The sequence below is a fragment of the Calypte anna genome, chromosome 1, assembly GCF_003957555.1.
Source record: "Calypte anna isolate BGI_N300 chromosome 1, bCalAnn1_v1.p, whole genome shotgun sequence".
In the NCBI taxonomy this organism is placed as follows: Eukaryota; Metazoa; Chordata; class Aves; order Apodiformes; family Trochilidae; genus Calypte; species Calypte anna.
Genome location: NC_044244.1, coordinates 172,772,538 through 172,793,898, shown reverse-complemented (window position 1 = coordinate 172,793,898; position 21,361 = coordinate 172,772,538). Strand labels below are relative to the sequence as shown.

The window sequence follows — 21,361 nt, the reverse complement described above, 5'->3', positions numbered from 1 at the left end:
CAACTTTCCATTCTCATGAGTCAACAAAATTCTACCTGAGAGAGAGTGATCCAGTAAAGTCTTGAAAAAATGAGACCTGATGAGAGTTTCAGTTTGTTTTTTCATGTGCCTTTGATCAAAACTGGTTCCTGCACAAACAGTTATTTCTCAGATGTTGCTATCCTGCCTCTTAAGACATTGTGTCTCTTTCCTCCAGTCTGGAATGCCTTCATCTGGTGAGTCACCTAATGTGTTTGTGTTAAGATGAGACTAAATAACCTCTGGAAAAGCCCTTGGTTTTGACCATAAAGGAAAATTGGACTGAGTAGCTCAGACAGACACATCCATTTTATTCCCATTTAAGTGAAAGCAAATTAATGCCTTCAAGCACTACAGGCAGAAAGGTCCCTTCCAACCCAAGCTATACTATCATTCTAGGATTCTATCTAAACCAGAAGGAGCTTTCTCTCACCTTTGTGGGACTGCAGAGATGCCTGCAGTTAGGTAAGGACATAGAGAAGGCACTTGTCACTTGCACTTGTCCCTTTTTAGAAGTGCTTTACATCCACTTTTTTAGCCATTGTTTGGGTTTGGGTTTGCCTTGGCAGTATTTGTGAAAACTTCTTGCACGTGGCGTTTAGATGCTACCATGAAAATACTGAATCTGGGAAGAGAATGAAAGAATAATCAAATGTAAAACTGGTTCTTAGTCCAGAATGTTTCCACCGAGGCTATTAATTTGTGCATCACTAACATTCACATCTTTATTGGTTGCACAGTTTTGAATGTTATTAATAAATAACCAGGACAGGTCATGTTCTTTGCTGCAATGTGCCATCAGCCCATTTCTCACAACCTCAAGGGCAGATTGACAGTGACTGGTTTGTGTTTTTGTTTTGCAGATGTTGTAGAGTTTTCCAATGGAAAGGCTGGTGTTTCTGATAACCTTTTCTTCCTTGCTGTCGAATACACAGCAAGCACCATCGTAAGTATATTTTATTAATTATTTTTCTCTCCTAAAAAAGCCCTTGAAGGAGAAAGTAGGAATGCTCATTGTCCTAAAAGGGAATCAACAAAGCCAATTTCTCAGGCCACTGAAAATTTGTGTAACCTTAAATAGGTGAAAAGTAAAAAGCTTAAATCTACCCATTTAAGGGGAAAGTTCTCTGTTCAGTAAAAAATAATTAAAAAGGTCCTACTAAAGCTTGATGTTCATGTTGTCATTGCTGCTTGCTTGTCTTCAGTTTATGAGATTTACTGGATTGGAAAATCTCGGGAAAATGTCACTCTCTCCTTTCTGTATTTGATTTATACATTGCAGAGAGCGAAGTCTTTGCATTTGAGAGAGCTTCAGAATTTTTCTGTATTTATCCTCTGTTTTACTGAAGATTTACATATGTTGATACTTTTAGTTGGAAAAAAATCCTGGGTTTAGGAAACAGATGTAATATTTTAAGAGGCATGTTAAAATTCCTTTAAAAATGACCTTTATCTGTCGGGCAGAGGTACAGAAGACTATTGCTTTGTTCCCACCACACTCGAGTACATTCAGATACTTGCCATAGCCAGAGGAGTTCTTTGATGAGCACTTGGGTCAGGTAATCCCAAGCAGAAATAGAGCTTGAGCATAGAATTCTTCCCCTCTAATCTGCTCTGAGTCCCCACCTGGAATGCTGCCTCTACTTCTGGAACCTCCAGCACAGTCAGGACATGGAGCTGTTGGAGCGAGCCAAGGAGGACCACCCAGATAATCAGAGGGCTGGAACAGCTCTCCTACTAAAACAGAATTGGGAGTACTGAGAGAATTGGGGTTTTTCAGACTGGAGAAGAGAAGACTTTGGATGAACATTAGAGCAGCCTTCCAGTAGCTGAAGGGGATCTACAGGAAAGCTGTGGAGTGACTTCGTACAGGGGTGTGCAGCAGTGGATGAGCGGAATGGCTTTTAATGAAAGAAAGTAGATTTAGGTTGGACATTAGGAAGAAATTCTTCAATATGAGAGTGATGAGATGCTGGCAGAGGTTGCCCAAGGAAATTGTAGATGCCCCATCTCTGGAAGTGTTTAAGAACAAGCTGGACAGGTCATGGAATAACTTGTTTCAGTGGAAGGCATCCCTTCCCATGGCAGGGTGGGTTGGAACTAGATAATCTTAAAGGTCTTTTCCAACACCAACCATCCTGTGATTCTATGACTTTATGATATTTGAGCAGGCAAGACAAAACCTTCCTCCTCTTCCATGTCAGCTCAACTTTGATGTTATCTCCAGTCCCAAATACTTATTTCTAGTTTTTAGCCAGGTGCAGGCTCCTGTCTGCAGTCTCACGTGGACCTCCAGTATCCTCAAAAATCAGGCTACTTAGTGGCCAATCTGTTTGTGTGCTGTTTCAGGTTTCTCATTACTGCCCCAAATGTGGTGCATTTGGGAACACGTGAGACAGTAACTGTGCAAGTCCATGGAGCACAAAACCCTCTGCAAGTTACTGCATACTTCAAAGATGAGACCAAAAATAAGCTCCTATCAGAGAAGACTGTCTTTAACCTTAACCAAAATAACAACTACCAAGAGATGAAAGAACTAATGGTGAGTCTACCATCATAGTGTTGTAAAGCTGGTGACAGAAAATACACAGTCTATACGAGGAATATATTGGAACAGAGAAAACTCTGAATGTTGGGAATAGATGGCAAAACATCAATTCCAGTGAGAGCAGCACCCGATTTACCCAACCAGCTAATAAAACAGTGCCTGATATAATTTCAGTGGTGATTGTGAGTGCCCTTTTGTGGCCAACAAGCAGGCTTGAGATTTGGTCTCATGACAATGAAAGATCTCCTCATTGCTATAGATTGGTGATAAAATTAAATGCATTTAATTGTTTTATCATTGTTGTTCTGCAGCACTTACACTATGACTGCATTAATGCCTGTAGCATTGCAGGAATTAATTATTAATTATTATTAATAATTATTAATTATTACAAAACAGGAGAATCCTTTAAAATTTAAAATATTTCAGACCAAAAATATGAAAAAATATCTATTTTTGCAAACCTATAAGCTGATTAATGCTTCTTTATATCCTGCTTTATACGTGATTTGATTCTAACATGATTCTTTGAAGTCTGGCAGCATTTAGTTCAAGAGTACTAGTTTGGGTTATTTAGTTGCAAGACTCAGTTTAGCTCCCAACTTACTCCCAGAGCTAAAAGCTGAGCTTCAAATCAGGTTCCTCTTAAGCATGGTGTCTAGTAACATTATATTAACCTGCATGAGGTAAAGTTCTGATCTCATGGCCAAAATTTTAACAAGTGAAAGATCAGAGGATGCTACCACAGCTAGCAAATGACTTGGTAACAGGAATTTAAGTGTACATGCATGTAGATTAAGTCACTGGGCTTGAGTTACTGCCACTGGGTGGAAGAATGTGTATTTCTATGGTGGAAAATGGGTCATTATATAGTATTTCTACTTGCAAAGAAATATCTAGTAAGAAATATATATTTTATTATCTTTTCTTGAATGGTACTAATAAATTTATTTAAGTATTTGAGCTGCTTTTGGTCCTCAGCTGTTGTGGCTCTGAAGTTACTGTCTTCATAGATGACACTGGGGGGTTTTTTTTCTTCTGTCCTCTTCAGGTCAAGCCACAGCATCAGGATCTGTTCAAGAAGGGTGAACAGCCATATGTTCTTCTGGTCACTGAAAGCAGGGACCTTTATAAGGAGACTGTTCAAAGCATGCGCATCCCTCTGTCTTCCAAGAAAGGCTACATTTTCATCCAGACAGATAAGCCTATCTATACACCAAGTTCCAAAGGTTAAAATACAAATTATGCATTTATGCATTTCAGATGATGAACATAGATATTAAGGGCATGATTTAAAAAAAAAAAAAAAAAAAAAGTAATAGTAACTTGATCCTTCCAAGGTAAATCCTTCACATTTTACCTCAGCTATCTCTGTGCTTATCAGCCCAGATTTTAAACCCCACCTTCTGCAGCCAGGACTTGTGAAGGGTCTGCACTCTGCATTGTAGCAAGCCATGGAATGGTGGAAATGACACCAGACTAAAAAAGTTGTTCTCTCTTCTGACAGGAGCAAAACAAAAACTTCTCCTTCTTGTTCAAAAAGCTTAATGATGACTTCCCTTTGGAAAACAAAACTGTGAGAAACCTGCAAAAACTTCCTCTTGCTTCTGTTTGCCACAGGAGCACTAAGTATCCTTTACACTTTATGACCACAGCTGTTTTGTTACTTAGCAATTTAATTTAGTAACAAGACTGGGAAACCAAAAAAGTTGAGTTTGGTTGCAGGCCTTGACTGCAGAAGGAATACAAAACTAAGTGAAGCACCTGAAACAAATTCCAAGCAATACTCAAATAATATTTGATTGGTCATGTATCACATAAAGCCTAAGAAAGAATGTAATTCTTTTTGTTAAATTTCTCAGGCTTCTTTTCATGAAAAGAAAGTATTTTATCTCTTTTATCACTTGTAATAATTACTATCTGGAAAGACCAGAAATAAATATGTGAACACATTTTTTCTTCTGTCAAACAGTAAGATACAGGATCTTCATTCTGGACAATGCCATGAGGCCAGCAGATGAGACAGTCACAATTGCTGTGCTAGTAAGTACACAAAAACAAAACAAAACAAAACAAAAAACTGGTAATGAGCACTTCTTCAGCACAGAAACCAAGAAAAAAAATCCACAAAAAATCCAAGACTAAAACTATAGCTACCAGTGCTCTCCAGAAATCAGTATTTACACATTATGAGATAGCCCCTGGGAAGTTGTGGCTGCCCCCTCCCTGGAAGTGTTCAAGGCCAGGTTGGATGGGGCTTTGAGCAGCCTGGTCTGGTGGGAGGTGTCCCCACTTGTGCAGGAGGTTTGGGACTGGATGATCTTTAAGTTCCCTTCCAACTCAAACCATTCTATGATTCCACAATTTTTGGCCAATATCAGAAGCATGGAGTGAATTTTTATGTGAATATAAATGTAGGAAAGTAAGCATAACATTTTGTCTTCCTTAGGACTACTATATGAGCTAGAGTTTTTGGATGTAGTATTTGTCATCCAGTGCATAATTTTATGTTTGCTTTCTCTCTCTCAACAGAATTCAAAAGGATTGGTGGTTAAAAAGTCAGACAGGAAAATAAAAACTGTGTTCAGTGAAAACTTTGAAATACCTGACATTGCTGAGTATGTTACAGCTGTTCCTTGTGTATTAAAACAGCTCATGTGTCAAGAATGTCTCTTACAGCAACACTATCTTCAAGCCCTTCTTTCTGCTCTGCTCCCCTGTCTTTCTTTCTTCATTTTTTTTTTCTTTACTGCCTATTGCCTGCTTTGCCATTTCTTTAGAGCAGACAGATTTGCTCAGATCCCACTTGGGAAGCTTGCCATGGCAGAGCCTGGCAGCAGGGAACCCAGCATAGTTTCCCTGGAGCCTCCTCTCTTTTAGGGGTCTACACCTGAGGTGGTCACCCCACATTCCCTCCTCTGACACTGGAGAGAAAGTCACATATTTAGGCAGCAGTTCCGCTCATCTGTTTGAGATGTTGATGTCAGGATGAGATGTACCCTGCCTCAGCACTCGGGTTTTCTCCATTGTCTGCAGAGAACCCTGAGGGGACTTCTGAGATGGAAATCCCCACAGTATAATGGCTGAAGTGAGGAGGAATAACCCCACCTCCAATTAGCAGGATCAAATTACCCAGGTTGATTCCCTTTACCTGTTGAAGTACTTAAGATTTTTAACCACTGGATTACCATTCAGAATTGTCTTTCTCTCCATTGGAGCAGAGATTGGTTAATCCCCTTTTGCATTTAAGCACCTCATTTTGGAGAGATGAGACCTGGCTGTAACACTAATATGCTGCAATTAGTAACATTTATCCCAATAAGAAACAATTTAGCAAACTGCTTAAAAATCTCAACCATGAGACCATCCATACCTTCATGAGACAAATTCTGCAAGGCAAGGGCTCAGTTTGAAAAATCTACTTAATAACCTCTAATTCCAAGCAGTCAAGCTTCCACTTAATATTCAGTGTGTTCTTGCATGCTAGATAATCTGATTTTGACATTGCTCTGAAACTATAGAAAATGTACAATGACTTCTCATGTTTTTTTGGCTTTTCAAGGACAAGGTATCTTGCATGGGGGTTGCAAATATTTTATCTTTTAGTTCCCCATAAAGCCTTTTTGAGTGTTTCCTAGGACATCTGGAAATATATTGCTGGTTCCTCTCAGCAAAGAGAAACCCATTTATAAACTGGGATGAGATCAAATCAAGCAAAATAGTAGCATTTACTGATAATATAATATATTAGCATGATGAAATATCAGAGTTCTCCTAATTAATTCTTTTCTGCTGAATTTGAACTTTAGGCCTGGAACTTGGAAAATCAAAGCCTGGTTTCATCATTATGGAATGTCTAATGTTTCTGCTGAATTTGAAGTTAAAAATTATGGTAATAAATATTTAATTTGCATTATAAATCTATGAAATCATCACTATGTGTTAAAAGTTTTCATTAAAGATTAGAATGAAGAAAAAGGTACCTATTTTCTCATAGTAGGATTCAGTTTGGAAGTTGGTTTAAGTTGTTGCTATATTGGGATATGCCTTTTTAAAGAAAAGTAAGTGAAGGAAAAAGAGAAAATTAGAAATTTAATAATTTGGAGTAAGAAATTGTGATCTGTGTTGAAATTATGCATTCTTGTAAAATTTAGTGTGGGTTTTTGGGTGGTTTGTTTGTTTGTTCTTAAAGGCAAAAAGAGCCTCAGGATTACATGACAATTTCAGTTTAACAAAACTGGTTGTACCTTAGCTAGTGGATGTAACAGAATAGTGGAGACCACCACATCCTCTGCAAACACCAACATCCAGGAGCAAAATTTTCTGGCTATATCTACAGTAGCCAAAAATTTGGCTTTCTAGACACAAATTGCAGAGTGACACAGCTGATGCTAAGGATCTCCTGTACACACTCAACCCACCTCAGGGTGGGTTTTCTTCAGGCTGCTTCTAGACCAGGGTTAGAAATGATCTTCTGGTTTATCTTCATGGTAAATAAATCATTTTTTTACACTCCAAGACTGCCCTACTGTGTGTAGCAAAGCAGAATAAGGGGAAAAAATAGGTTTGCTTCAGAAGTGCACTGCTAATTCAAACTAAAACATCCTCTCACTGCATCTGCAACCTCCCAATGGATGATAGGAGTTCAAGGTATGTTTGAAATTCATGTCATGATCTTTTGTCTTCTTATTTATTTTTTTTTTTTCATGCAGAACTTCCATCTTTTGAAGTCAAACTCACCCCACTTCAGCCGTACTACCACATCTGGAATGAAAACTTTGTGTTTGATATCGAGGCAAAGTAGGTGTGCTCACAACAAGGGGGTTTTAGGTGGCTGATAAGGCAATAATGAACTTTGCAGCTTCTTCCTTTTTCTTGTCATTATCAGCTGATCAGCTTCTGGCTTTACTTGAGTCTTATTTTGGTCATATATACTCTCCTTTTCCACCACTTACTTCAGCAGTCAGTGTAAAATGCTGTCTGAGTCCAGGTGGTGATCAAAATGGAACCAGGTTCTTTGAATATTTTAGTTTGCTAATAGAAGGTGAGTATTTAGGGGTCTCATCTCTGTTGCTTGCTAAGGTTCCAGGCAAACTGATAACATGCTCTTCTTTATATATCTTGGTTTAGATATTTAGAAACATTCTGGCAGCTCAGATGTTGCTATTTATGTAATTGAAATAGAAATGGATTCAACTCTGTGTTTGAATAAATGCAGTTAATAGAGGAGTTTCCATGACCATCATTCCAGACACTGATCTGGAGATGTGGCTACAAAGCTCTCAGGCTGGCCATATAGAATAAACTACACCCAATCCTCTAATAAATCAGAATGGCATCAAACACAGAGAAACTTAGAAAATCTGCAATGAAAATTTAACCCTATAAAATATTTTTGATACTTTGGAAGAATCAGGCTGAACCTCGATTGACCAAGTATTTTGCATGGTGTGGCTCTGCTATTTTTGACTAAATTTGCTGTATGATCTAACCCTGGATCATCAGCATGTATGAAGCCTTCTTGGCTGTTTTATTTTCAAGTTTCTTAGGAGTGGTAATACAAGCCAGCTGCCTGTTAGGAGAGTGTTCATCCTTTATTTACCACTCAGCTGGAATCCAAAATTACTAGAAATGTCTTGACCACCTTGCACTTTGGTAAGATGGAGAGAGAAATCAAATAGTTAATCTGGAGGCTCAGCAATGCATCTGCTTTTCACTGAAGTCACCATTCCTGCATCTAAAGTTGATGACTTTGGTAGGATACATTTATAGGTCTAGGAGCTATGTGTCAGTCACTTAAGTTGCATTAGTTCAGATGTTATAAGCTTCATCTACAGTTAGATTTTAAACCTGTTTTAAAGATGACCTTTTGCAAAAAGAAAAAATAATCTCAGTCATAAAATGTTATCACATTGTTTACAGAGTATGTAAAGTCACTTAGTGAAAAATAATATACTAGAAATTGGCAAAAACAAACTTTATATTACACTTGAACAGAAAATTATTATGTTTTCTGAAGTCAAAGAACCTCTGCATTAAAAGTTAGACAAATTAATGCCCCCAGGGTAACACTAATGTTTAGCCAACACTAAATTAGAACTTGATACTTTTTTTTTTTCTTTTTCTGAAGAAGAATGAATTTATTTCATGAAAACAGGCAGCTGAAGGCAGGTGGTCTTCTCATTGCTGGGAGAAATTTGATTTTGCTACATGGACCCCAGCACTGTAGTCCACCCCAAGTGGAAGACTGATTCTCCACAAGCTCTAGAGGGTTTTATTTCTCATTTAAATTCATCCCTGTCCATCTCATACCCTAGTGGTCTTCTGTCTGCTGTCCTTGACCTCTGCGCCTTGACTGTGTTGATCCCTCCTGTCCCCAGCAAACCTTGAGAGAGCAAACAGAACCCTCTGTCCTTCTCCTTTTGCTTGGATGAACAAACTCTTTTAATCTTGGACACCTTCAATTTCTTTATTTGCTTCTAATGAATAATTAATTATTAGCTTTAATCATGATTACTTGATATTGTGATACGAAACGGTGTCAGATAACTGGGTTTAATATACTAATCCTTCCTACATTATGTTATTGTAGCACTTAATTTTCAGTTTATGGACTGTGCAAATCCTTCATACATACTTCCCTACTCATTAACATCATGGGGTTGACAACCCCCCAAAAATAAGGTTGCATAACTAGATACTTTTGTCTATTGGAAAAAGTCCTAGTGGTGCTACACAGGCCTGCCTGACTTTTATCAAAATCAACACAAGGAATTCCCAATAATTGAATTTATTTCTCTATTGAGCTGGCCATGTGTGTAATGAACTGTTAGTTGGTATATTGGCTGTTGTTTTCTGCAGTTGTTAGTTATGGCAATTGAAGCAGTTTCCATAAGAAGTGCATCTCAGTTAGTTTCACAGGTATAGATGCTTCACAGGCTGCTGACCAGGTCAATTGGAAAGTGGTTTTATTTAAACAAAAATAAGCTATTACATAACTAAGAAACAAGATTTTCACAAGCAAAAGCCAATATCATGGCGGTGACAGGTCTCAGGTAGAGAGAATTCTCCACATGGAGAGTTCAGGACTGTTCTGGTCAGATGCCCATATGCCAATATTTCACTTGCAATCGGTCCCTATGCTATACCAAATAAATCCATAGGAGATACATGGAGTAAAGGGTGTCTGCTCTGCTTAATGCTGATACTAAAATTTCATCAGGTATGATTTCTCTCTGGAGATCTTCAGAGGTACTAAATATTTCAGATTAGTACCCGAGATGATTCTCTAGCCTCTTATTTTACATATTGCTCATACAAAAGAATTGCCTGTTCATCCAAGCTAAATAGAAATGATGCCCCCACATGTTATTTTACCAGTGATATGCACCATATATTTGTCTGCATTTGAAACCCTCACTTTGTATATGGATCTTCATGTTTGTAATGTCAGTGAGTGCATCTGTTTTTCTGGTTTCATGCTATTAGTCATAAATGAGATTCCTACAGAGATCCCAATTTTATCTCAGCATAAAATGATTAGTCTGATTTATGCTTGCTTTTTATTGGTGTCTTTTTTTAATTATTATCTCCTTTCTCTTTTTCCTTCCAAAGACACTTTTATGGGAAAGGGATTCAAGGGGTTGCATATGTGAGATTTGGCATAATTGATGAAAATGAGAAAAAAGTATTTCTTCCAGGCCTGGAACAACAGATATCAGTAAGTACTGAAGTTCAGTGGAACAATTCTGATTTAACTCATGTGAGCTGAATATTGTCAGAAATTATAGAAATATTATTCCCTGTAAAACTGTAGTCATTCTATAAGCAACATTTTTTAAAATTTTAATTGCAGCAAACCATTGAAGGGTTGTCACATTTTTTTTTCCACTTTTGCTTTAGATTCAAAATGGAAAAGGAAGAGTTACTTTAAATACAACACTTCTGGAAGAGAAATCAAAAAAGAGCATTTTTACTCTGGAAGGCTTTCATTTATATGTTGCTGTTACCACTGTAGAAACTGCAAGTGAGTACCCTATGGCTTGGCTGGTACATTAACATAACTATTACAAGCAGTTTTTCTAGTGTAATCTTCATGTTGGAAATTTTGTCTCACTGGGCCAGTCTCACTGCTGGATCATGGTTTGTGCATGAGTTTTGTTCATCTGACCCCCTTCTGTGCACAGACTGATGTGAGGTGGGATCTGCTCATCTGAATACTGATGTCCAGTATCAGTTTAAATGCCCTGTGCAGTCCTGTGTGGCCTTCCACTGATGCTCCAGAAATGCCCGTGTCTCCTGGAAGTACCCCCTATAGGGTCTGTCCCACATAAAACATCCCTGTGGGAATATAGAAGATATCCTTGTCCATCTGAAGTGGCACCAGACACTTGTATGAATCCAAATTATTTGCTCCCCTTGCACTTGCCTCAGGTGTATTTATGGCACTCCTGCCATAAATACACAGTTATGAGTTGGGCTTGGTATCTGAGGCTGATTGGTACTTCAGGTGGCTAAGCTATCAGCCTAGGTCTACAAAGATGATCAGTGTACTGGAGCTTGTCTCTTATGAGTAAAGTCTGAGAGAGCTGGGGCTGGGGAGAGAAGACTGAGAGGGGATCTTACCAGTGCTTATAAACATCTACAGGGCAGGTGTCAAGGGGACGGGGCCAGGCTCTGTACAGTGGTGCCCAGTGACAGGATGAGCAACAATGAGCACAAACTGAACACAGGAAGTTATATCTGAACATGAACCAAAACTTCTTTGAATCCTAAAATTAGATCAAATGCATTGCAGCTGTGCAGTTCTTTAGTATAGTCTGTGAGAGGTACTTACATGCACTATTGCTGCAACATTTACTGCTGAGAGCCCTCCCATTGCCACACCAACATGATGGACATAAGATCTTGCGGTATGGAGTTATCTTCACTATGCTGTGCATGCTGCTTCTTTCCTCTGTGTGCTGACTGCCTCCACATTCTTGTACTTGCTGGTTTGGTACTAGTTATAGGTATGACAGGGCAGAGCTGGGTTGGTTTCTAATACATCTCAACCTTGGAGTGTTAAAGTGGAAAATAAGAATGTGGAAAGTATGCATTTAGTTTAAATCAAGCCATGCAACTGGTCTTTTGAAAGTAGTTATGGATAGTTTTTTAGCTAGAAGTTAACTAGAAGAATGAAGGGCTTAACTAGAAGAATCTTAATTGAGAAGCAGATGCTCAAGCTGCCTTGTAGGTGCAAAGTTGCAGAAGATTAAACTAGGCAATACTAATCCTCACCAACAGTCAAATATGGAAAAAAAAATCCCTTTCAGAAAATGAGAGGTTTACGCCACAAACCTTTCCTGCTGATGATTCTGAATGATTTTTATGTAGGGTTTCAATGTAGCCTTACCCCAGGGATAAAACCCTGACAGCTTGGAAAGGGAGGGACACAGTCACAGCAGCTTCTGTGATGCCTTAATTTGCAGGCACCTTGTTCCAATCAATGAGTTAGATGGGAATTTTTATGCTTTGAGTAACAAACTGCTTTGCAAGGCTCCGTGTCTGAGCTGTTGAGAGCACACATCTGCTAGTGCTGGAGCACTGCACGCATCACACAGCCCTTCCACTGGCCTGGTTCTGGTCCTGCTTCCCACTCGCCTGCACCCACCTCTTCCTCTTCTCAGGACTGAAGATCTTTAGTGAGGGTTCATATTTCTGCTTTCTTTACATACACTGCTAAAAACGCAATTAATCTTGAAAACAGAAGTGGTGGATGCTACGGTAATATGTAGGTACATAGTTATTCCTCCCTTAGCAACATGTACTGTTTGATATTTACAGGTGGTGAGATGAGGGAAGAGGAACTCAGCAATGTGAAGTTTGTGAAATCTCCTTATGCTGTTGATCTGTCTAACACCAAGAAGTATTTTGTGCCTGGAGCCCCCTTCACTGTTATGGTATGGAGTATCTAGCTGACTGCGTTCATTTGCCTCCGTAAGAAGGGATTTACATATGTCCTGTTTGTAAAATCCTGACTTGATCCAATAGGAGCTCTACAGGACAGAGGCCTTCAGGATCAGGTCCAACATGGAGTTACTGTTTCTGTCTGTTTTTTCTTGTTTCTGTACATACAGAGCCTGAGCAGGGAAGGTGTAGTCAGAATGTGCCGGTTTCTGTTCTGGAAATCATCCGTGCACTGTTGCACTACAATGTTTTCCTTACTTCCATAACAAAAGATTAGAATAATAATTTAGGTTAGACACTAGGGAGAAATTCTTTACTGTGAGGGTGGTGAGACACTGGCACAGGTTGCCCAGGGAGGTTGAGCCTGCTCCCTACCTGGAGATGTTCAAGGCCAGGTTGGATGGGGCTTCGAGCAACCTGATCTGGAGGGAGGTGTTCCAGCCCATGGCAGGGAGGTTGGGACCAGAGGATCTCCAAGGTCCCAGGCCATTCTATGGTTCTATTTTTCTATTTTAATGTTGTATAAAATTAATCCCATATCAAATAAAATTCTGAAAATTAAACCACGAAATTATTTTTTTCTTTTTTTCTTTTTCTTTTTTTTTGCATTTTAATTTTAGAGTTCTTAAACCTCACAACTTCAACTTTTTCCAAAAGATTTCTGTAATGAGTCAAAGTTAGAAATTTACCTTGTAATAGCTGAAGACAAATGTCTCTGGGATAAGCTGAGATCTACTAGATGCTAAGTGAAAACCTGGGGTAGCTCTTAATCTGTGTTCACAGATTTTTATCTTAGCTGGAGTCCAGATTGAATCCATTGCTACCTCCTCTCAAAGCTCAAATTTTCAAACACTAATGTGTAGGGTTTTGTATTTCTCCTCTGTTTATAGAAGTAATTTTGCATTGTTTGTAGGTATTTTCTAAACCCAGCCATTTCCTTGAAGTAACAAAAAAACTTTTTTTTTCCAATAGGCAAGTGTCACTTTGACTGATGGGGCTCCTGCTACCTTTATAGCTGTCACTGCTACAGTCACCATGCCTGGAAAACCTCCAATGAAGAAGACTGCACTCTCTAATAAAAAGGGCTTAGTTCCCTTTACATTTGACATTCCTGGAGATGCTCAGAATCTTCAAATAGTGGTAAAGAAAAAACAAACCTCCATGTTAAAAAATATACCATTGATAAGAGCTCATAAGACAGATACAGACTTGAGGTTTATTAATGTTCACTAAACCAGCACAGAGGGTGGAACTTGAATTCTTCTACCACCTGCACAGCTTTGTCCAGATTATGTAATACATTTTGGAGAGAAATTCCAATTCCTCAGGGGTCTGAGGAATGTTGTGAATGAAGTGAAGGACACTCTTGTACATCAGAGCTTTGGGAATAAATGCTAGCAGTTGTTGGATGGTAGTGGTACTTTTGTTTTGTGGTTCAGATATGCATTTTCCTGGCATGAAGGATGAGAATGGGGCTGTAAGGAATATCCCCAAGAAATGTTACCAAAAATTATGAGAAGACAGTGAAGGAAAAGGTCCTGAGCAATATATACACTAGGTTGCACCTGAACACTAGAGGGTTCAATTATGAGTGCAATATAAAAAGAGGGGAAAAATGTGATTTTTAGTCATTAATTCTGACTCAGGAAGAGTCAAGCCTGAAAAATATCAAATGCAAATACAGCAAGAGACAAACGAGGGTGAGAGAATCAAATGGTTACAATCCTATTTTTTTATTCCAGGTTCTGCTGATGAGGTGTCAGCAGTAACTTGTGTCATATCCCAGCATGTTCTGAATAACCTGGCAAGATATGTATTATGGGTGTCACTATTTTTGTCTCCTGAGGGATACTTCACTCATTCTGTCCTTTTCTTCTCTAACAGGTAAAGGCTAGAGAGGGTAAAGAAAAATTAGAATCACCTGAAACAAGTATCAGAGCTGAAAGATACCAGTCTGCTTCCCCGAGTTACCTTAGCATCAGCATCCCCCACACTGTTGTGGCACCTGGAGATACCTTAAGCATCACTTTGAATGATATTCACCAGTCTGGCAGTGGAAAGATTGACTATTTCTATTATATGGTAAGCAGAATGGTAGCATATCAGCAATTTCTTTTAGAAATTATACAACCCAGAACATCTATCTGGTTACTAATACAGGGGAAACCAAAGGGATAAAACAAAAGGCAACTGAGGTGATCACTGTCCTCACACACCTGAGCTACCAAGAGATGCTGAGGGAACTGGGCTTGCTGGGTTTGGTGAAGAGGCTACAAACGAGTTAACAGCAATTTAAAGTTACTTGAAGAGGAGCTGCAGATATAATAGAGATGAACTATCTTAGATGGTGCCATGCAATATAACAAGAGACAAACGCTACAAATTATGGCCTGGAAGGTTCCTTTTGGAAAAATTTTTTTCACTAGTGATGAATGCAACGCTGTAAGAGGTTCTCCAGAGGGGTCAGGGAGTTGCCATCCTCAGAAGCATTCACCACTTAACTAGAGAAAGCCACATCTGAACTGATCTGATCTGATGCTGGTGATATCTCATTGTTGACCAGGCAGCTGGACTAGAGACCTCCATAGGCCCCTTTCAGAAACTATTTTGATTATTCTGTTATTTTTATATATTTGCTTATATTTTTGTGTATGTAAAACATAAATCTTTGTAAATTTTTCTTCAGAAGAAGGACACAGGAGTACAAATTTTAGTATGTAGTCTATAATACATTCCAGAGTGGGAATTTATGTGGATATTTGTGAAAAATACTAAACTGACAGCCTTGAACTCTGAAATACTAGACAGATTTCTATGATGCCTATGACAATTTCCTTGCATATCTTGCTCTTTCTCATTCCTTCCAGTCAGAATTCTTTCTTCATAAGAAGCCAATGTTTTTATTGGCCTGATTCACATAAATACCTTCTTCTCAGCTATTATAGAACTGCCCACCTACTTGTAGGCAGATCACACATATACATTGCTGCAAGTAGAAAACCTAATTGGGCTTTAGGGGACCTTTAATACCTCAGAAAATGCCTTTTGTAGTTAATTATGGTTTATTTCATGAATAAATAACACATGATTCTTCTGTTAGTGGAGGTCCATGTTGCCTCCACCTGATTTCATTTATGATGTTGTGTCCAGCAAATAAGGTCTCAAGGCATTCGCTGCTATGGCCCTAAACAGCAATCTGAAATTAGGACTAAAAAACAGTTCTATAGATGGAAAATCCAGGAAACAATCCTGCTCAGCCTCGGCCCAGTAATGCAAAGTATTTATTTTGCTGAAGGAGACAAATTTGTTCATTAATACATTCCAGAAGTGAATCTGTTGAGTGCCAAATATGTTTAAGTCTCCTTCTCCTTCTCTTCATCCTAATTTCCCTTGGCAGCTTAAATTTCCCAGGATGATGAGCACCACGAGCACCTGTTCCCATTTATTTTTAATAAGACTTACATATATTGGAATAATTATATCCTTAGGAGTTAAATTTGGGGTTTGAGGTTTATTTTCATTGAATGACATAGCATAGGGTTGTAATTACCTCTTCTGAACTCTGTGAAGGGCTGGGTTGGTGGAAGACACTGCTGGACCTCAGTGGTGATGCTGTCTGCCAAACTTTGGCCACCTAAATGAAGGCAGTGACAATCTAGGACCATGCTTTGTTTTGAGTTGTTTTTTGGGTTTATTTTTTTTCCTGAAGCCTGTATATGGTGTGCTTAGTAAAGCTGCATGCATTTTGCTCAGGGAAGAGCAGTATCCATCCAGCCACTGTGTCTGTTTTCCACTCCTCTGACAATCCATGGATAATTACCATAACATGGGAACAAAGGAGTTAAATAATGCAAGATGGGCTGAAATCCACTAAAGACCAGTGTGTGTTACTTTATCCTGAAAAATACTTTTTGAGTTAACGTCCTGCTACAACCTCTCAGTAGTGATGACAGATTAAATAACACTTACCCTGTCCAGGGGGTGGTGGATTGTTATTGTAGAAGGCAATAATAAGACTGCAAACTCATTTTCAAGCTGTAAGAATTGGTGGAGGGAGGTACATTTGGGTTCAAACTTGGGCCATAGGATGAGTACATCAGAGGCTTATCCCCATTCTCCTGTATTAGAGGCACTGGGTGCTGATCTCTTCCAAAGTATTGGTATGAAGATTATGAATTAAAACTATTAGGTGACATTAGAAGAGGACAAAATTTAAAATTCTCAAAAAATTCTATAAATGTATGTAAAATTATGCAAAGTAGGGCCCATATATATTCAAAATACTTGATTTCTGTTTGTTGTTTCTTCTTTGCAGGTTGTGACGAGGGGACAAACTGAGCTTTTGGGAAGGGTTCCCTCCTCAAATAAAGTCATAAACCTCAGAATCACCCACAAGATGGTGCCTGCCTTTCGGTTTTTAGCTTACTACTTCATTGCAAATGAGGGCCGGGAAGAGATTGTTGCTGATTCTGCATGGATAGATGTCATGGATGTCTGTGAAGGAGAGGTACTTTCCAAAAAGTGGCTTCTTTATTCTGTTCTAAAATAAAGAGAAAAACATGGGGTATGAGCAGAGAAAGTGCAGACCTGGGGTTAAAAAGTGAAAGACATGGTGGAAATTTTGATTTTTATTGAAAGAGAGTCATCAGGATTCTGTTTAACAGCTCAGAAAGGTTCCCAGGAGTGACAGCAGAGATGGCTTTCTTCCATAGGACAATTTGTGCCAGAAAGAGATGAAAAATATAGTTTCATACAGATAAATCCTCCTCTGCATATATCTATAGAATGGCAAAACACAATGAAACACCCAGAGAGTTGTTGACAGATAGACAGTCTTTTTGTTTCTATAGTGAGGTTCATCAAATGAAAACGAAGTAATTTTAGTAATTTTCTAGAAAATTAAAAAAAAAAAAAAAGGAATTTGAAGTAATTTTCAAGCTCTTTAGTTTCTGACATTTTCTAGCACTTCAAAAGCACTTTAAAACAATACATAACAGTTTACATTAGAAAAGTCTCATCTGTCTTAGAAAGCATTCCCCAGCCTCTGACAGTCACAGCTGGCAGTATCCCTAGCCCAAAGAGTCTTCCCTTTTCATTAACGAGTGTGACTTTTTTATCTCCATCTTTTCTATTTAGATTAAAGTGAGAACAGAACAAGAGATATACGAACCAACAGAGAACATCAATTTAATGATTGAAACAGACCATGCAGGAACAGTTGCCTTAGCTGTGGTTGATAAAGCAGTTTCTACTCTGAACAAGAAAAATAAACTTACAGACAAAAAAGTAAGTTATCTGTAAGAAGAAAATACCATATTTATTACTCAAGCAAAATTTTCTATGACTATTGAAAGCATCAAAATTGAATTAATGGCTACTAATTGCTTAATCAGAGAGTTGCTAAACTTTGAAATGCTCTTAGTTTTGCAATTTAGGATCTATTTAAGATGAATGATATATTTAACATGAGGTTTTCCATGCTACAGCAAGCAACCTGGTAAATTAAAAAGCATTACTCAAAGCATTCTCCAACTAAAACATCCCTCAGCTCTAATCTCAGTTTTCAAATGTAGCTCACACCAATAGTTTGTCTTGCTTCTGTGAATCAAAGGCTACAATGTTGGGGTTTTTAATACACATTAAAAAAAAAAATTACATTTTGCAAGCATATTCAGTCCATCTATGCTATTTTATTTGGCAGGTATTTAGTGCTATGAATTCATATGATCTCGGGTGTTCTGCAGGTGGTGGTGCAGATAATGTTCAAGTTTTTACTGATGTTGGTCTGGCCTTCTTATCAAATACAATTAAGTCAAATATTCAGGAAGGTAAGTTCAATCTGCCCTTTTTTAGATGTTTATTCAAGACCATTACAGATCTGGGTAGGCTGATTGCTTAAAAATTAGGAACATATTGTCATGATGTTGTAAGAACTTCCTTGCCTATCAATTTTTCTTTTTCCACTGGCAGCTCAGATAGCCCAGAACCTTAGTTGGTGGCCCTTTGGTCCCCAGCTCTGAAAGACCAGGCTGGTGTTGTTGCAATATGATGACCAAGCTCTTCTGTTCTGCTTTCCCAGGCTATAAATGCCACCAGGGTACCGGAAGGCAGAAGAGATCTTTGGATTTTCAGAAGGAAATGTCAGGAATTGGTATGTGTGCCCAAACAGGTGGTCTGAAAGGTTTAGCAACAGGAGGCAAAGGGATGTGGCTGATATTCAGAGGTCAAGAAGTGATGAGATAGTAAAGGATACTGAGGTATTCAGAGTCTCAGTTCTTACATTAAGTGGCATAAGATCACACAAGTATGCTATGCCCTGTGACCTGATGCATCATCTATCAAGACATCCCAAACAACAAAACCAGGGTGGTCCAATTACAAATGGAAACAAATTCACCAGTTTATAACCCCAAATGTGAAATGCTTCTACTAGATATAATGTCATGGAAGCACTAGTGGCTTTAAAGTTTTTCAACATTATTTGTACGTCCAAAAAATGTTTTATAGTTGCTACTTTTTTTCCTCGACATTCTGTTTTAAAGTTTTGCCACCTCTGGTACTCTGCCTCAGTTAATAGAACAGCTAGGATAGCTGATCTTTTTTTTTTTTTTTTTTTTTTAAGTTACTCTGAATTTAAAAAAGCAAAAGGTTTTCTTTTAGACCTATTTACACAAATTGATATTTGTGTAAATGACACAATCTTCCCTATTTTTTAAATCGGTCTCTTTATTCAAGAATGAGAACACTGCCATGACTCTCCAGATATATGACATCAGTGTGCCAAGGAGGGGGTTTTAATTCACTGCCTGGATTTGAAGAGAAGGTTTAGAATAAAATATTTAGGATGCTGGAGGGCTCATGCTTTCCTTCTGTGCTTGTAGACTCTTTTTAGGATGCAGAACAGGTCCCTGGCTGAAGGTAGGCTGTTGCAATAACAATTACCATTGACTGCAATGAATAACATGAGTTAGCTCAGTTAACACCTTTGCACTTATTGCTACTTCCTCAGCACTAATTCTGATTCTTAATTATCCTGCAGCCAGTACATACCTAAACACTGATCTGCAGAAATGCTGTGAAGATGGAATGAAATTGAATCCCATGAGGTTTTCTTGTCTGAAAAGGCTGACAAAGGTGGCCAGGTCCTCCGAATGCCGGAAAGCCTTCCAAGAGTGCTGTGAGAAAGCCACTGCCCTCAGGAAGAAAGCCAAGAGGATCAGAGTGGGCTTGGCACGATGTAAAGAATGGTGACATACAGCTGCCTACAGAAAAATCCCATTCCTATGGTGACAAGGAAGGGCTGAAGGGCATTTAATGCTGTGGGGCAGGGGGGAAAGGTCTCGTGTCACCATTTCAGTGAGCCCTGGTATGGTGCAGCACCTGCACACCTTTGCATCTTCACAGTTGTACAGTGTGAAGGTGGGAGTGAGACAGGATAACTTCTTGGGTCAAGAAAGAAATCACTTTAACCACTTTTGGACCCAGGACTGCCTTACAGAGGAGCTGGGGGCTTCTGTCCACACCCCAGAAGACTCCACTGTGAACAGTGGAACAGAATAAGGGGGTGTTTACCACCATTCCAGGCTCTGAGTGATCTCTGATTGATGACTATTTTATTAGTTCTACTATTATAACATTCAAATACCTCCTAAACAGTCCTTGATGAGAAGAGGCCACTTCAGACAAGGATAATTTTGTGTCTTTCTTCTTTTCCTCTCCCCAGTCTGTCTCTGATCACAGAGGAGCTCATGTCACACCCAAAGAATATTTTGTGTTGAAAATGACTATTCAAAGTGTAATTTCTGATATTTTCTCAGAGTTCCCCTTTCACACTCTGCCTGTCACACCTATGGGATAGTGGGAACATATTTGCTACACTTTACTAAAATGGAATATTTTTATTGTTTGGCAATTTCTAATTATTGAACTTAGAAAGAAGAATTAGCCTTTTTTTCAATTACAATCTTTGGTCATGGCTTCTCTTTTTTTCAGCATTTTTTTTAATGCAGAGGATGAAATCTTTCCATTTGGAGGATTTATCCTGCTGCTTTCTCTCTGACAAACCAACATCCTGCAACACACTTTAAGGTCAGTAGAAGAAAGCCCTGGTCTTATTTTACAGACTATGACGACCACGAAGAATGGTTTGATGAAAGCTCTGTCAGCTTGCGTAGTTATTTTCCTGAGAGCTGGTGGTGGAACCTTGAAGAAGTGGAAAACCCTGGAAATCATAGGTACTGCATTCCCTGACTAGGGGAATATCTCTAAATTTGTACAATAAACTGCCTATAAGTATCTGTTGCATGTGTTATCTGGTGCAGAGAACTTCAGAATATTTGAAAATCTCAGCAACAGAGAGCATGTTTTTCTCCCTTACAATATTTAAACTTAAGCAAATAGCAATGTTTACATTTTTATGTCCTTCCTAACACATTTTACTTTGTGTTTCATAGTGTAGGAAATGTTGTTCCTGACTCTATAACTACCTGGGAAGTTCAGGCAATCAGCATATCTCCCCAAAAAGGTATAGGTGTTGGGTATTTTATTTGGTTTCTTTGTACAGATGAACAGAGAATATTTTTTTAAAACAGAGATACAATGCTACATTGACAAAGTGGACAGTCTGTTCTGAAAAACACCAAGTATTTTGATCATATTTGTTCCTTTCTTTTACCATATTAAAGCCCAGCTAGAATGTAAGGGATTATATGTTTCTCACACACACAGGAAACCACAAGAAAGGCAGCAGTAATAACACCACTTTTATTTTAATATTTCTGGGGGCAAGTTTTGACCATCTCAGAGAAATATGGAAGCCTTTGGTCTCTGGAAAGCAAGAGAAGAGCA

The 21,361-nt window shown here is 38.6% G+C and overlaps 1 protein-coding gene across 2 annotated transcripts in view; it reads left to right on the top strand.

The window, feature by feature from the left end:
* Positions 1-840: 840 nt before the first annotated feature.
* Positions 841-21,361, top strand: part of LOC103530548 (complement C4) — a 45,571-nt gene continuing 25,050 nt past the window's right edge. Inside the window, exons 1-19 of one of the 2 annotated variants that reach the window (XM_008496118.2) lie at positions 841-964; positions 2,368-2,560; positions 3,618-3,795; positions 4,539-4,609; positions 5,099-5,184; positions 6,376-6,458; positions 7,279-7,366; positions 10,181-10,286; positions 10,469-10,592; positions 12,392-12,507; positions 13,487-13,654; positions 14,399-14,596; positions 16,830-17,021; positions 17,651-17,800; positions 18,216-18,342; positions 18,594-18,665; positions 19,554-19,751; positions 20,637-20,748; positions 20,968-21,038. In XM_008496118.2, coding sequence (XP_008494340.2) covers positions 900-964; positions 2,368-2,560; positions 3,618-3,795; positions 4,539-4,609; positions 5,099-5,184; positions 6,376-6,458; positions 7,279-7,366; positions 10,181-10,286; positions 10,469-10,592; positions 12,392-12,507; positions 13,487-13,654; positions 14,399-14,596; positions 16,830-17,021; positions 17,651-17,800; positions 18,216-18,342; positions 18,594-18,665; positions 19,554-19,751; positions 20,637-20,748; positions 20,968-21,038 — 2,398 coding nt within the window. In that variant the 5' untranslated portion in view covers positions 841-899. Of the gene's footprint in view, positions 965-2,367; positions 2,561-3,617; positions 3,796-4,538; positions 4,610-5,098; positions 5,185-6,375; positions 6,459-7,278; positions 7,367-10,180; positions 10,287-10,468; positions 10,593-12,391; positions 12,508-13,486; positions 13,655-14,398; positions 14,597-16,829; positions 17,022-17,650; positions 17,801-18,215; positions 18,343-18,593; positions 18,666-19,553; positions 19,752-20,636; positions 20,749-20,967; positions 21,039-21,361 lie in introns of those variants that run through there. The other variant, XM_030457767.1, reaches the window with a different exon arrangement.